Source organism: Myotis lucifugus, unplaced genomic scaffold (genome assembly GCF_000147115.1).
Source record: "Myotis lucifugus unplaced genomic scaffold, Myoluc2.0 scaffold_0, whole genome shotgun sequence".
NCBI classification, from domain to species: Eukaryota; Metazoa; Chordata; class Mammalia; order Chiroptera; family Vespertilionidae; genus Myotis; species Myotis lucifugus.
The window spans coordinates 35,176,941-35,192,702 of NW_005871048.1; the positions used below are offsets into that span (position 1 = coordinate 35,176,941).

General features: G+C 38.3%; 1 protein-coding gene across 2 annotated transcripts in view; it reads right to left on the reverse strand.

Annotated features, from left to right (window-relative positions):
* Positions 1-5,147: 5,147 nt before the first annotated feature.
* MSH3 (mutS homolog 3) overlaps positions 5,148-15,762 on the reverse strand; it is a 117,760-nt gene continuing 107,145 nt past the window's right edge. The window contains exons 22-24 of one of the 2 annotated variants that reach the window (XM_014451038.2): positions 15,224-15,353; positions 8,765-8,930; positions 5,148-6,187 (exon numbers count right to left, since the gene is read on the reverse strand). In XM_014451038.2, the coding sequence (XP_014306524.1) occupies positions 6,079-6,187; positions 8,765-8,930; positions 15,224-15,353 (405 nt within the window). In that variant the 3' untranslated portion in view covers positions 5,148-6,078. Of the gene's footprint in view, positions 6,188-8,764; positions 8,931-15,223; positions 15,354-15,762 lie in introns of those variants that run through there. The other variant, XR_002828157.1, reaches the window with a different exon arrangement.

Here is a 15,762-nt window from a genome sequence, read left to right on the forward strand (position 1 = left end):
ATAGTTTGTATAATATTTTATGATTGCTCTGATTAAAATATACATACTTAACTTTTATAGTCTACTTATTAATATTTTACCACTCCAAAAAATTCAGGAAGCTTTCAACCATGTAAGTCCCTTTATATTCCACTCTTTATGTTGTAGATATCAGATGTATCACATCTGTTTACACTATAAATCCTGCCATTCTGTTTGCTTGCAATTATTATACATATTTTAAAAAACTCAAGAGGAGTAAAAAGTATGGCATTTACCCATATATTTGTTATTTCTTTTGCTCTTTCTTCATTTCTGAAGTTTCAGGTGTCCCTCTGGTGTCATTTCCCTTCTATCTGAACAACTTGTTTTTTAGCTTCTTTTTCTTTTTTTTTAAGCATGTGCATTGGCAACAAATTCTCTTATTTTCCCTTCACCTGAAAGATATTTAACAGAATATAGAATTCCAGGTTGATATTTCTTTGTTCAACTGCTTTATGGCCTCTATGATAAGAAATTCATAATCATTGGAATCATTTTGCCTTTATATGTAATGCAACATTTTTCTCTCAAAAATTTTTAATTTTCAGCTGTTTGGTTATAATGCATCTGGACAGCTTTTTGCTTGTTTGCTTATTTTAGTTTATCTTGTTTGGGATCTACTAAGCTTCTTGAATCATTACAGCCATGCCTTTGCCAATTCATCCTTTATTTCTTTCAATAGTTAGCTGTACCAATGTCTCCTCTTTTTCTGGGGCTCCAAAGACATGCATTTTATTCCTTTGAAATTGTTCCACAGGTACATGAGGCTCTGATAACTTTTTTCAGTTGTTCTTCTCTGTTATTCGAGTGGGTAATATATATTGATTTTGATATTGATCTTAAAGTTCAATGACTCTTTCCTCTGTCATCTCCATTCTGTAATTGTGCCCATCTAGTGAATTTTTTTATTGCAATTATTGCAGTTTTCAGTTCTTACATATAAATTTGTTTCCCCCCCACACTCTAAAACATGCTTTATTTTTACTTAGAAATGCATTATGGATATATTCCCAGATAAGTACATATCAATTTACTTCATTCCTTTTTTAAAAAATGTGATAAAATACACAAAATTTACCATTATAATCATTTTTAAGTGTACAGTTCAGTAGTGTTAAATACCTTCATATTGAGTGCAACCAATCTTCAGAACTCTTTTCATCTTGCAAAAATGAAACTATATCCATTAAATAATTCCCCATTCCACAATACCTCCATGGTTCTTTCTTATAGCTTATATATGTTTTTTACAGATAAGTTCTACCTTTCCATTCATTTCACTCTCTCTTTTTTTTTATGTTATTGATTTTTTTAGAAAGAGGGAGAGAGAAACATCAATGTAAGAGCATTGGCTGCCTCCTGCACACCCGCTACCAGGAGTTGAGCCTGCAATCCAGACATATGCCCTGACTGGAAATCGAACCAGCAACCTTTTGGTGCACAGGACAATGCCCAACCAAGTTAGCCATACTGGCCAGGGGAACATTGTTCCCTCTTAAATCATTTAAAGTCATTGTCGGGCCCTAGCCGATTTGGCTCAGTAGATAGAGCCTCAGCCCACAGACTGAAGGGTCCAGGATTCAATTTTGGTCAAGGGCATGTACCTCACTCAGTTGGGACGCATGTGGGAGGCAACCAATTGATGTCTCTCTCACATTGATGTTTCTCTGTCCCTCCCCCTCCTTTCCACTCTCTCTAGAAATCAATGGAAATATATCCTCAGGTGAGGATTAATAAAGTCATTGTTGGATAAGTGTAACATTTGAGCCATCTTGAGGTTGGTTTTTCTTGCAAGTTGTTGAGATTTTCCTGATTCTTTGTATATTGAGAAATTTTTTTACTATTCCTGTTTTACATATTATAATTCACTGGGGTTTGGTCAGTGTTTATTCTGTAGTTTTAGCTGCTGATCAACCTGGTTGGTACAGGCCATACATTCTGATCTGCCATCAGTGGGCTATGGTTTTATCACTTGAATTTTCAAAGCCTTTGCAATGCTCTTGGATCTATCTCACTTGTGCATCACTCAGGTGGTCAATCTCAGACCTGGTGGCAGTCCACTTTGTAGCCAATTCTCAAAGCCTTTAGCATGTTGTCCTGAGTCAGTTGCATGCATGAGCAGCTTGGAGTTGAGGTAGGACTCTATACACAGCTTTCTAAGGATCTTTTCCTCAAGCTCCCTCTTTCCATGATTTCTCCCACGCTCTCCTGAGGCCAAAAACCTGTTTTCTTGGTTGTCTAGCTAGAAAACTAGAAATCCAACATTGTGTGATTTCTTACCTGGTCTATTTAGTCAAGTCATGTCTATCAGTTAGGTCCAAATGACAATCCATCATTTTTTAACAAATTATTTTATACCCATAGCAGTTTATAGTTTATGAAGCTCTTTCCCATTCATTTTTTTAGTGACTCTCAGAACAATTCTATGAAATAAGCAAGGCTTTTACTACTATTCTGATTAAAACTTTACAGAGGAAAATATAGAGTACCAGAAATGTTTTATATGACTTCTTCAAAGATACTAAATGTCAGCGCCAGCACCAGAAGTGGTCTGCTGGCTCTCTATCAAGTGCTCTTTATACTGAACCGCAGAGCCTTTCGTTGTACGCACATCATATGACATCATACGCAGTGTCAGGCACGTCATAATTAGATGAATGTCCTTAGAGCCAAAAGAAAGACACAAGCACGGCAGTACCTCAACAGCCTATCTGATAACCAAGACGGGTGCTACGTGACTGATGGGTGGGTAGCATATACAGCATGAATGCACCGGACAAAGGAATGATTCACATCTCGGGCAGGATGAAACAGGACAGCAACAGATTTCATTATGCTACTCAGAAGGGCACACGACTTAAACTTATAAATTATTTACTTCTGGAATATTCCATTTAATATTTTTACACTAAAACTATGGAAAGCAAAACTGTGAGTAGAGAGGACACCTGTATACTAACTATAGTGTTGCAAAGAGGAAATGACCATAATTATAAAGTTAAGTTAGAAACCACAGGTGATAGTAACTCAAGTTCATTTCTCTCTCCACCTATATCCCTGGTGTGGAACATTACATAGCACTTTATAATTAATATTGATCTTGAAACTCAGGAAAGGTCAACACTAATTTGGAGACAATATTGGATTCAATCTATTCTTCACTCTGGGATTCATGCAGGGGACACTGTTTTACTAGCTCCATGACCATCAACAACCATAACCTACACAAACCTACACAAACTATCAGAAGAAATTTTTATTTTTTATTGTTTTAAGATAAGGTAGACTTCTGTATGGATTCTGAATCCCTAGTGAAATGGTGTCTTAATTATAAAAAGACCAGTCTTTTCATTGGATTTCTAATCTGAAAGGGTTTGGTTTTTCTTTTCTCTTTTAACTAATATTATTTGGGTGGGGGGTCTCTAGTATGCCCTGCTTTGTCCTAAGTGACAGGTAAAGCAGAGGAGAGACAGACCAAGTGGTTGTCAATCCAATGGCAAACACTGTTGTCATGTAATCATTGAGACTAGTGGTTCACAAACCTGTCTGTCCATTAGAATTACTTGGGGAAGCTTTAAAAAATCCTGGGCCTTGCCTCATAAAAACCTGTACAGCAGAATTATCCATAACAGGCCAAACCCACAAACAACCCAAATGTGCATAAGCTGACAAATGGATAAATAAAATAAAATGTGGTGTATATATAAAATGGAATCATTTTCAGTAATAAAAAATGATGAAGTCCTGTCACATGCTACAACATGACGAATCTTGGAAAGAGTTTGCTAAATGAAAGAAGCCAGATACAAAGACCACATATTGTATGATTCCATTCAGACGAAGTGTTCAATATAGACAAATCTATAGAAAGCAGATTAGTGGCTGTCTAAGACTAGGGACTTTGGGGAGGAATAGAGAGTGACTGCTAATGAGTACAGGTGTCTTTTTCAGGGTGATGAAAATATTCTAAAATTGACTATAATCAAATGCAAATTAAACCCACAATGAGATATCACCTCACACCTGTTAGGATGGCTATTATCGAAAACACAAGTGATAACATGTGTTGGCAAGGGTGTGGCGAAAAGGGTTGGTGTGAATGCAAATTGGTACAGCCTCTATGAAAAACAGTATGGAGGTTCCTCAAAAAATTAAAAACAGAACTACCATATGATCCAGCAATCCCACTTCTGGGTTTATCTCCAAAGGAAATAAATTAGTATCTTGAAGATGCCATATCTAACTTTAGAACTGGAGCCCCAGTTTGGTGTCTGGAGTACGTACCCCAGCAGTTGCATCTTTCCTGCCAGTCTCCATGGCATCTGTGCAGTCTTCATGACTAGGACTGTGCCACAACCTCCCCTTCAGCAACTCAGGAACCTGGCTGGAAACGAGCCTCACTTGAAGTACAGTTAGCAGTGCTGGTCTTCTTCCAAACTTGAAGCAGGTCCGACCTCCTGCAAACTGGCTGGCTGGCTAACATCCTGCATCATGTTAGAGAATCTACCTTATTATGTCCCACACTGTCCCCTGCCAGACACCAAATACTGCCACTGCCTGGAGACAATGCACCTGGAACCCTCACCTGCTTGAATGTCAACACTGGCCTGGGCAGGCCAGATATGGCCTGAAATGTCCACTTGGACCTTAGCAACGACTGCTGGTCCCTATGGCTCCCTCAGGCCTGGCCATGACACTCCAGGTTTCATCTCCTTTTTCCTTGCTGCCCTGCTAGTAAGGGTACCTTTGATATCTTGTTAGCAAGAATATAAAACATTTAAAGTTAATACATTGTTTAACAAGTATTGTCCTTTTTTAAAATTTTACAGCATAAATTCCAATTAAGTGTATTTTGAAACATTTTTGAGAATTTCTGGAGGGATGATGGAATCAATCAAACTACATCACACTCTAACACCAAAAAGCTGGGAAATTGGAGGGCTCAAGTGTGAGTCCCCTTCATCCTTCTGGGTAGCTATACTGACTCCCAGGTCCAGGGGTCACTGGTAGGGCCCCTGCAGGAAATAATCTGAAAAAGGAATTAGAAATATGCCCATCAAATGTGTGGAAGACATTTAACTGAGCAGCAATAATAGATGTGTGGGAAATAGGATGGAGAGCCTTCATGGAGAGCAAGATCATATATTTAGAAACAAAACGTACATGGATACGAGAAGCCAGATTGTAAATGCTGAAAAAATCCCGGGGACACAGATGAGCATGTGTTGCACTAAACATGCAGGGCGGGAGAGCTGCTATCGACCAACTGAGCTGGAAGGCTCACTACAGAGAGCGTATCGTACATTTGTATACTGGTTATTAGAAAGCTCCAAACTGAGAATAAGGTCAGTTCCATATATTTTGTAAAGAAGCAATCTTGGTTCCATAATTAAACTTTAAAAGTAACAATTGCCAGAAAGTTGAAAACCCCAAAATTCAACAAAACATTATAATTCATAGCAAGTATTCATGTTTACTTCAATAAATGACAAATAATTTCATCCAACAATCTTTAAATTGCTTAAAACTGCCAATATTTAACTTCAAATTTCATATGATTTTATTCCTTCTGTGTTCTAGTTGCTAAAAGCTTGATAAGTCTATTTCTTATCAAAAATTTTTATGCCCAGAGTGAATAAACTGGTGGCTTTATAAAATTATTTTAGTTCAAATGAGAAGGTAAATTTTTGCCAGTCATTTCACCCAGTTGTAAGTTATCTGAACTAAAACAAATAAAAATATAAATTAAATTTTTATATCACTCTCTAAAAACTTTAGGCTTTATTTAGGTTTTAATTTTATGTGAAGCTTACCGTCCCTGAAATTTTCTAATTACATAACACAAGTCTCAATATTCAAAAGTGTTTATACTTTAAATCAGGATGACAGGATGCCAGGAGCCTGAAACAGACTTTCTACACGAAGCCGTTTCCCACAGGAATGTCCCACGGTCTTGTTCTGCGCTCACACAGAGATGGGCTGTCACTGGAGGGCTGTTTTGTACAGTTGGTGTTTTTAATTCTCTAGTTTTTGTTCAAAACACAGACTTCATTTTAATCAGAAAGAGAAATCTGCCATGTCTTCCATTTCAAACTCGTCTGTCCACTTTCGCAGGGCTTTTGCATCCGTTATCGTCCATAATTTTGTAAAACACTTTCGCCTTTTCCTGGAGAGAAAATAAAGTACTACTTATTTTATAAATGAAATGGTTGGGGAACAATACATCTCACTGAAAGCGATGAAGAGTCTGTGACACCAGAATCCCAGCAGGGCTCTGTGGGTAGGAGGCGGTGTCAGCGCCAGCCTGCTGGTGGCCGGGAGTTTTCAGCGCTGCTGCCCTGATCAAGGGGCCAAGGTTATTGATCAGCAGCACCATTGCCTCCAGGGAGGGACAGCCAGCTTCCTCCCTTTTCTCCTAGTAACTCAGCCAGAAGCCGCAGATGCTCACAGGATTAAAAGCAAAATTGATTTACTAAAATAAAGCTAGCTAATGAAAGAGGAAAATGCCAACATAACACAGACCTGCTTTTTTTCAGCAGAAAGCAACCCAGTTATGTGTTTAGGTCTGAAGCCAGAGTATCTGAGTTCTAATTACCACTACTAACTACCTGTGTGACCCTGGTTTCTTGGGGAGTTTCCTACCCTCACTTGGCCCCATTTTCCCCAACTATAACAAGGGGATTATAACAGTACCTCTCTCACAAGGTTGTCATGGGATTAAATGAGTATATAAAGCAACAAGATAAATAACTGGGTCTACGCCACTGCAAATGACTGCCCAGACTTGTTTCTGTGCACAGTAGGCATTCAATAAATATTAGCAATTATAACAAATCCACACCAATGCCCAAGATCTGGCCAATAGAATTGATGAGATAAGCACTTTTAGAGAAAAGGTAAAATAATAAATATAGTTTCCTGATAAATCATCAGATTCCATCCCAACACAACCTCTTCCTACAAGTCTCTGTCTTGTCAAGATAACATTCTAGATTTCAGAATGTCAAACAGTAGTTGGAGGGGGTGGTACTGGAGGCAGCTGATCAATGATTCTCTCTCATTATTGATGTTTCTATCTTTCTCTCTTCCTTCCTCTCTCTGAAATAAATAAAAATATATTTTTTAATATTTATAAATTATCTGTGAATTTTATCACTCTTACTTATAGGCTATACAGTAGCAACAAGTGTAAAATATATTTTGACACCGAGCAATATATCTTTTGTAGTAAAGTTTTATTCTAGTTTCTTTAGAGGAAAAAAATCATAGTAAGACAACCAAAGAGTAATTAAAGTTGTCTTTGCACTTTGCAAAAAACTAGAGCTAAGTTTATTTTTAAACTCTCATAGATGGTTGTTTTTCTCTCCGGAAAATTTTTATATGAATCTATTTTGCAACAAATGAGAAATAGGCTGTCACTAATGACATCATTTGCTTCTAACTGGGCACTGCACAATGATCCAGAAGAGAATGTCAATGGAGAAAGCTACATGCTGGGCAACCACCATTTACCATGCAGGTGCAGAGTGCAAGACAGAACCACAAGACAAAGAGAGAGGAGAAAGAGAAGTTGGTTGCACAACTGTGCTTCAGTGTATAAGTTTGCAATTGATTCTTTAACTATGTATCAAAATTTAAATTTGGTGATGACTTCCAGAACAAAAACATATTATTACAGTACGGTAGCCAGGCAAGATTTTCTATTTAATCCACAATTTGTCCACTCATATGGCTGCTAGCAGACCTCCAGGCCCTTCCTGACTGTTGGCCAGACACGTCAATTTCTTTCCATGTAGGCCTCTCCACAGAACAGCCCACAACAGGTCAACTGGCTTCCCTCAGAGCAGGCAAGCAAGAGCGCCCAAGACAGACGCCACTGTCTTTTGTAATCTAATCTCAGAAGTGACATGACATCACTTTTGCCATATTCTATTCAAGGGAAGCAAGTCACTGGGTCCAGCCTACACTCAAGGAGAAGAGATGAACTCTAGGAGACAGGGATCTCTGGTGGTCATCTTAGAGGCTGCCTACCAACCTGCACAGCAACCTACCTCCCAGGCAGACCAGGAGTGGGCCATAGGCAGATGAGGAGTTTATGTTGTTTGATAATATAATCTGATATTTGGAAAACAAAAGACTATACTTTTTTATTTATTTATGTGATATTTTCCTGGGAATGTTTTCCTTCCAAAGTATATCATGCGTGGCTTTGTATTAAGATCAGTTTATATATTGACTACATACAGGCTGGATTTCAAGGGCATTCACATGTCCAGGGGACAGAGAGAAGTCAAGTTTAGAATGAAAAGTCTGTCAAAAACAAATCCACAAAGTGACATGTAGATACTGACTATACTTACCTAGTTACTAATACTATTATTTTCATTCATGTCCTGACAGAATCCTTAAGGTACCCCAAAGATTTTATATATTGGGTTTTTTTAGTAATTTTTTGTATAAATGAATATTTTAGGCAACTAATGTGTTGTTAAGGAGTTAACGTGATTCTTTAGAGAAAATGAAAGGAAAACCAATTTAATAGATGAAGATCTGACTAGAGAAGCAAACTGAATTCACATAAACTTTGGGAGAACTGCTTTCATTTTACTGTAATTAAATATTTCAGAATATTTGAAGAGGTGCTTAAAGGTAGATCTGATGTTCATTTACAAGACAGTCCTCTTCCTTGGACAAAATGTAAAGTTTCATAATAAATTAAAAAATGCAACACAATGATTCTGACCTTTTCATATTTACTAATCCTTCCAGCTCTTTTGACTTGCTAGCTGCTTTCTTTAAAATTTCTCCAGGGACATCTGCTAGTTTAGCCACATTTAGTCCATAACTCCTTGCTGCAATTCCTCTGGTTATTTGATAAAGAAAGGTGACAAACTCAGGGGCTTCTTCGCCTACGAAATAAAAAAAAGGAGATGAAGAAAACCATGCCTGAAAGTTCAAAGAAATTAGATTAAAGAAGAAATATAAATTCTTAAACTTTATTAAAATTTACGATCTGAAAAAGAAACCCACTGTTTCTTATCACCTGTTAGCTCCTTCGATCAAGTCTACATATCCAGAAAGAAAAAAAATGCTGATTTGAAAATGCTTTTGCATTTAGGATCTTTTAGCTTAAAATGGTTTTTAAAAATGATTCATTGCAAGTTAAGAAATAATTACTTTTATGCTGCAAACTGAAAGATTTGACGTGAACATCTATATAAAAAGAATGATCTGATACATGCTACACTATAATTTCTCCTTTAAAAACAGATTATTTAAAAAGTGTTACTCAAAGAAATGTGTTCAGTCTTATATGTATGCACTCTGTAATATACATAAGCTGTTTTTAAAAGTGCTAGCAACAAGACAACAACAAAAACAGATAAGGAAATATTACGTTACACAGTTTAAATATGATTGAGAAATTCGGGTTCATTAAATATCATAGTAACCGGAAGTAGTATATATAGAAATGGATGCTGTTCAGTACCATGCAGATCCCACTGAGGACTGAGGGTTTACTGCCCCAACTGTTAGAAAGCTGTTCCCTTAGCTCTATGCCCTCTTTAGGAACTGCCTTAGCTGAAGAGAGTGGCTTCACCCCAGGTCACGATCCACCGTCTTAAGCAGCCTGCATCCAGTGACTGACGGCTACGCAGGTTGGCAGGCAGCCTCTAAGATGCCCTGCCTCCCAGGGTTCACACCCTGTGCCATCCTCTCTCCTTGAGTGTAGGCTGGACCTAGAGACTTGCTTCCCTTGAATAGAATATGGCAAAAATGATGTCATGTCACTTCTGAGATTAGATTACAAAAGACAGTGGCCTCTGTCTTGGGCGCTCTTGCTTGCCTGCTCTGAGGGAAGCCAGTTGACCTGTTGTGGGCTGCTCTGTGGAGAGGCCTATATGGAAAGAAACTGATGTCTCCGGCCAACAGTCAGCGAGGGCCTGGAGGCCTGCCAGCAGCCGCGTGAGTGAGCTTGGAAGTGGATGTTCTGAGGCCTGCCAACAGCCATGTCATTGGGCTGCGAAGTGGATTTCACTAGTTGAGCCCTGGAGGGGCTGCTGCCCCAGTCAATACCTTGCTAGTAGCCTTGTGAGAGATTGCGAAGTGGAGGTGTCAGCTCAGCTGTCCATGGAGTCCTGACCACAGAAATTAGGAGATATGTGTTTGCTATTTTTTTATTTTTTTAAAAGTAGGTTTACAGTTGTGAATATATAAAAGTTTACTCTTGTATTATTTATTGATTAGTGTATTATTTTCCTTATGAACAACTGTAAACCTACTTTAAAAAAAATTTTTTTTTTTTTTCAGAGAGGGAGAGGGAGAGATGGAAACATCAATGATGAGAGAGAAACATCCATCAGCTGCCTCCTACACACCCCACACTGGGGATTGAGCCCACAACCTGGGCATATGCCCTGACCAGAAATTGAACCCTGACTCAAACTGGGTTAGTCCTAACTGTCCTGGTTCATAGGTCAAAGCTCAACCACTAAGCCACACCAGCTGGGTTGTGTTTGCTATTTTAAGCTGCTCTGTTTGGGAGTAATTTGCTATCTGAGGTTACTCTGAAGGACCATCCCAGCCTCAGAGCTCTCGGTAGGGCTGGCTGAAGCCTCCCGGCTGCCTCACAGCTCCATCCTGCCCAGCCCTGCCCTCAGGTGTTGATCGCACCTGAACTCCTCAGTAAACCGCTGGCATGCAAATCTCAGGGTCAGCTTCCTGGGGAACCCAGTCCATCACACATATACATACATATGAATTAAAAGCTTTTAAAGAATCGGGATGTAATGAACTACAATAATTCAAACACAATGCTGCAAATAGTTTGATCTGTGATAAATCTGAAGCACCTCAGCATTATGTAGCTTTTATTATCAAATTCAATATAATTGTACTGTGTTGCAAAAATGTCCAACATGAACAAGATTTACAATGATTTCTGCTACTCTAGTATACATATAAGTTTATCATCAGACTTTTCTCATGCATTATTTCATTTCATAAATGTGTATGCATTATTCTTTTATCAGCTAAAAACTAAAACATCAAAAGAGTGAACACAAAGAGAAACTGGATAATGGAATTTTCCTTAACTTCCTCTAAGAATTCAGCAACAGGAAAATAATAGTACCTTTCTGAGGGTGGGTGCTGGCAGTGGGAGGGGAAAGAATGCAGACACCCTGGGGAATACAGAGACTAAAATTTACATTACAAAGCACTAAGAATACCTTTTGCCTCCAAATAAAATTTAAGGAACATAAAGAACAGGTGAGGAAGTGGGTGGGAACAGATAAGGAAAAGAAGCATGGAGAAGCCGGTGCCTGCTAACCTGGATAATATTTTATCCGCAATGCTCACCAGCAAGACCAGAAGGGAAGTGAACAGCAGTAGGCAATCAAAAGCAAACTCTTCTCATCTTCATCAATTCAGCTGGATTAGTCCCAACTGATCTCCCTACCTCTGGCCTCACCTCTATAATCTAGCCTCATGCTGGTTTTTCTAAAAAAAGATTCAATCATCTGTCTGTCCATTTGTCCATTCATCATCCATCCATCCATCCATCCATCCATCCAATTCTGAAAGCCTACTTACTAAACCCCACAAAACCCTTCACTTAAACATTGTTTTGCTGATGGCATTTTTCTTTTCTTTTTTGCTTTACATATCAAGATATAGTATATATAATATATATAGCTATAAAAATTTTTTTAAATTTAATACAGCTATCAAATAGAGAAAAATATATAAAATATTACATTGTTCTGAATAATTTATTAACAAACCTCAGTACTAATTATGGTAGTTTTCATATCATCAAAGTAAATAAAATGACCATTTTTCATAATCACGAGGGGGAACACTTTTTATAGATATGTTCTACCTCAAGACTGTCCTTTGCCCCTGTCCTTCACCCCTCTTTGATGGGGAAGGGAGGGAAGGAGGGAGGGTATGTAATGTAAATGTGGAGGCAGAGAGAACCAGATGGGACAGAAGATGGTAAAAACAACTCATTTCTTTACAGCCTCACAATAAAAATTCTTGGTAAGGACTTTATTTGTAAGCTATGACCATTTCTTAAATGGATATTATTAAAAGCTTATCTGACACTGCTGAGAGTCAGGGAAAGTAATAATTCATGTTTCTGCTTGTTACAGGGAAACAGCAAAATCCGTTTTAAAGCTAAACTTCTATAGGCAGTTATTAAAGAGATGTGTCCTGATCAAATATGTTCTGAAGTCCCTTTAAGACTGATTCATTAAAATTTAGAGAAGGGTGAGGTTAGGTGACTTGTCCAAGATTTTATAGACTGGAAGATCCAAAAACACAGGTTTCTTTCAGGTCCACTGCTTTATCCACCATATCATGGGAAATAGATAAAGATAGCATGTTGGAAGCCACCAAAAAGGGTATTTGGAGCATTTTACTGATAAGCTATGTACGGCCTCTCATTTAGACAGAAGAGAAGTTAGGTTAGAGGTAACGGATGAAATATATATATATATATGTAGGAATAATATTGGAAGTGAGCAGGCACTGGAGCATTGCTTCAAATGTTTTTCAACCTAAAATTCTAGCCCTTGCTAAATTATAAATCAAGTATAAGGTATAATGGAGACATGTTCACTCAAGCAAAGTCTCAATAATTTTACTTCCTTTAGTTGATTTTACTTCCAAAATAAAATCTATTCCACCCATAAGAAAACCCTACTTTATAAAGGAGTTAACTCCTTGACCATTTAACTTGGATGTGTTCTCATATCCAGCTCCACAAGTTGATTACAATCTAGGAAGATCAAAGTCATTCCTGCCATTCTCACTTCTAAGAACTGGTTTAAGAATAAGCATGTGCCCTATATTGTTCGAACCAGTGTGAGTTCAGTGTGGTTCAGTTGGTTGAACATCATCCTGGGCACCGAAAGGTCACTGGTTCAATCCCCGGTCAGGGCACGTGCCTGGGTTGCAGGTTCAGTCTCTAGTAGGGAAGTGGGGTGCCTAAAGCAGCAGATCAATGATTCTCAATCGATGTTATTCTCTCTCTCTCTGCCTCCCTCTCCCTTCCTCTTTCTCTAAAACCAATGTAAAAAACAAACACTTATTTTTTTTAATAAAAAATGAGCATGTGATTCAATTCTGAAATGAAATGGGACAATGATGAGATGCTAGTGGCACCTGAGAAAAGTTCCCTTGCTCCTGAGACAGAGTCACAGGAAACGCTGACCCCTTCTCTTCCTCGGGACATTGTCAAGTCTGGATGCAATGCCGAAAGGGCCGCAGCCTTCCCGCCACTAGCCTGATGATGAAGGCGGCAGGGCAGGCAGTCGGAGCCTGGAGAATTGCAAAGAGGAGCTGAAGTCTACTCCTCCTTGGAGGTTCCTGTACTGGGAGACCGGATATATCCGTATTGTTTGAATCAGTGTGAACTCAGTGTTCTGTTACTTGCAATCAAATGCACAGTAGAGAGGGTAAGAGAATTCCTAGGATGGTGGCAATGGCAAGTCTCAGGACAATGTTTGGGCAGCCGAGGGGGTAATCAGGTCAGCTGAGCAGGAGAACAAAGGACTCCAGGTGGAATGACCCCAGTGGGAAAAAGTGGAACCAGTAGTTCAATCATGTAGAAAAATGGCTAGAGAGGTGAGGTGCTTTACAAAGCTACTGGAGAAGGGATATTCAACCACAGATGCAAACAAAGCAATGAAATGAAAAAGTAAAAACAAGGCAATTGTACCTTTAAGAAAATAGAAAATGTTGTAAAAGAAAGAAAATGCACCTGTCTTCATACCTGGTTCATGAGTAAGCAATACTTACTGGCAATAATAGTGAAAACAAGGAATACAAATAAAAATATCTAACAACTCTGCTGGGACAATAGAGGAAGAGAAAGCCGAAGACCTCCATCTAACAATGAAAAGTCAACCACTATTAAGCAAGTTGATGAACCAAGAGAGAGGAATATAAAAGAAATGGAGGAAAGAGCTGAAAGCAGTTGCTTTCAGACTGGGGTGGGGAGAGAGCATGGAGTGAAGGGATAGAAGCAGGGGACTGCTGCCTGGTAGCTTGAGCCTTTAATAAGCATCATCTAATTTTTAAAGTTATGTTATGAATAAACTTTCAAATCAGTAAAATAACATGCCAAAACACAAGATGTAAGGCTCGGGGTTAGTAGTTCACATCGAATGCTTATCACTGACCCTTCTCTATTGGTGAACCCTATTTTGTTTATCCCACTGGGTTTTAGCTTCCAAGCTCCTCCTGTCACTCTGGATGCAGATTAATAGATATGAAACTGCTTCCATGAGAGAATTTATCATGTGTTTTTCAAGACTGCATGGTGGTGAAAGGCAAGAATTGCCCAATATTACTTTATCTTAGGTCCAGGGCTTTGTTTTATTTGGGTTAGTGGCCTGATTTCTTTTTCAGATCCATCCTTATTGCTCTTCCAAAATAAAATCTGGACTCTGGAGTGTCCTGGAAAATGGATTTTCCATTGTTGCACATCAACTGTGTAAAGCATCACTGGCCTACAGGCTGGTAGCTTTAAAAAATTAGTACTACAGGGGCAAATTCATGCTAAAATCTACTACTATGCATATAGCACTTGAATTTGTTTTTATCGGCTAATGATGTTCTTTTTTCCTAAAATGTCTCATTTCTGTGACACAACTAGTAAGTGGAAAGCTCGGGAAAATGCTGTAATCCCACATGGAATCTAGCAGAGGGGGAGAGAAGAGAACCCGCCAGCAGAGGACTGGATTCTAGGCTCAGGTCATCCCCCACCCAGATGGTCGACACGGGCAAGCCACCTCACCTGTCTGAGATTCGATTTCCTTGTCAAATAATGTTTTGGGTAAAATATTGGGTATTTCAAAAGATGACGAATTATACTCTGCACTTGACTGTTAAGGACATCTTTCCTGAGATGAATCTAAGAGAAAAACCTAAATGTCCCTCAACCCCACCCTCTTCTTGTGAAAAAAATGAGGTGAGGAACACCAAGAAAAGACTCAGAGATGGAAAGGATAAATGTGAATTCTATTTGACCCAAAGCTTAAAGAAAATTAATTTGGACAAATGGCATTTACAATCAACATTTACAGCTTTTATTATTACTAAGAAATAAGTTCATGCTCCTATAAACTTAAGTTATTAAACAGGGAAACCAACAACATTCTAGTTGTACCTGTTAAGGAACGTTTCATACCTGTGTCTTGTTTGCTCTCATCCTCATTGACCAAGAATCCCATGTGATAATTCCCCACCTGTTGTGAGTAACTTTTCTCTAATTCACAGACTGGCGGATAATGGGTGACAAACAGGGTTAAGGATTCCACCTAAAGTAGTAAGACATATAATAAATGTTATTTTATTTTTAAATTTTATGTAATTTAAACTTTTCTCCAATTTTCTGTTTTGAAAATTTTTTAATCTTCATTAAAGTTGCAAAAAAAGTAAAATGACATCCGTATACTCTTTATCTAGACAACCATTAATATTTTGCCACATTTCCCCTTCCTTCCTCCTTCCCCACGCTACACACACGCATACACATACACACACACATTTTCCCGAATGATCTGAAAATTAATTGCAGACAGTATAACATTTCATCCCTAAATACTTAAGATTCTTATCTTCTAAGAACAAAAATATTCTCCTACATAATCAGAATAAAATGTATTATACTCAAGAAATTTAACAGATATATTACCATTTTAGCTAACATATAGCCTATATATTTCC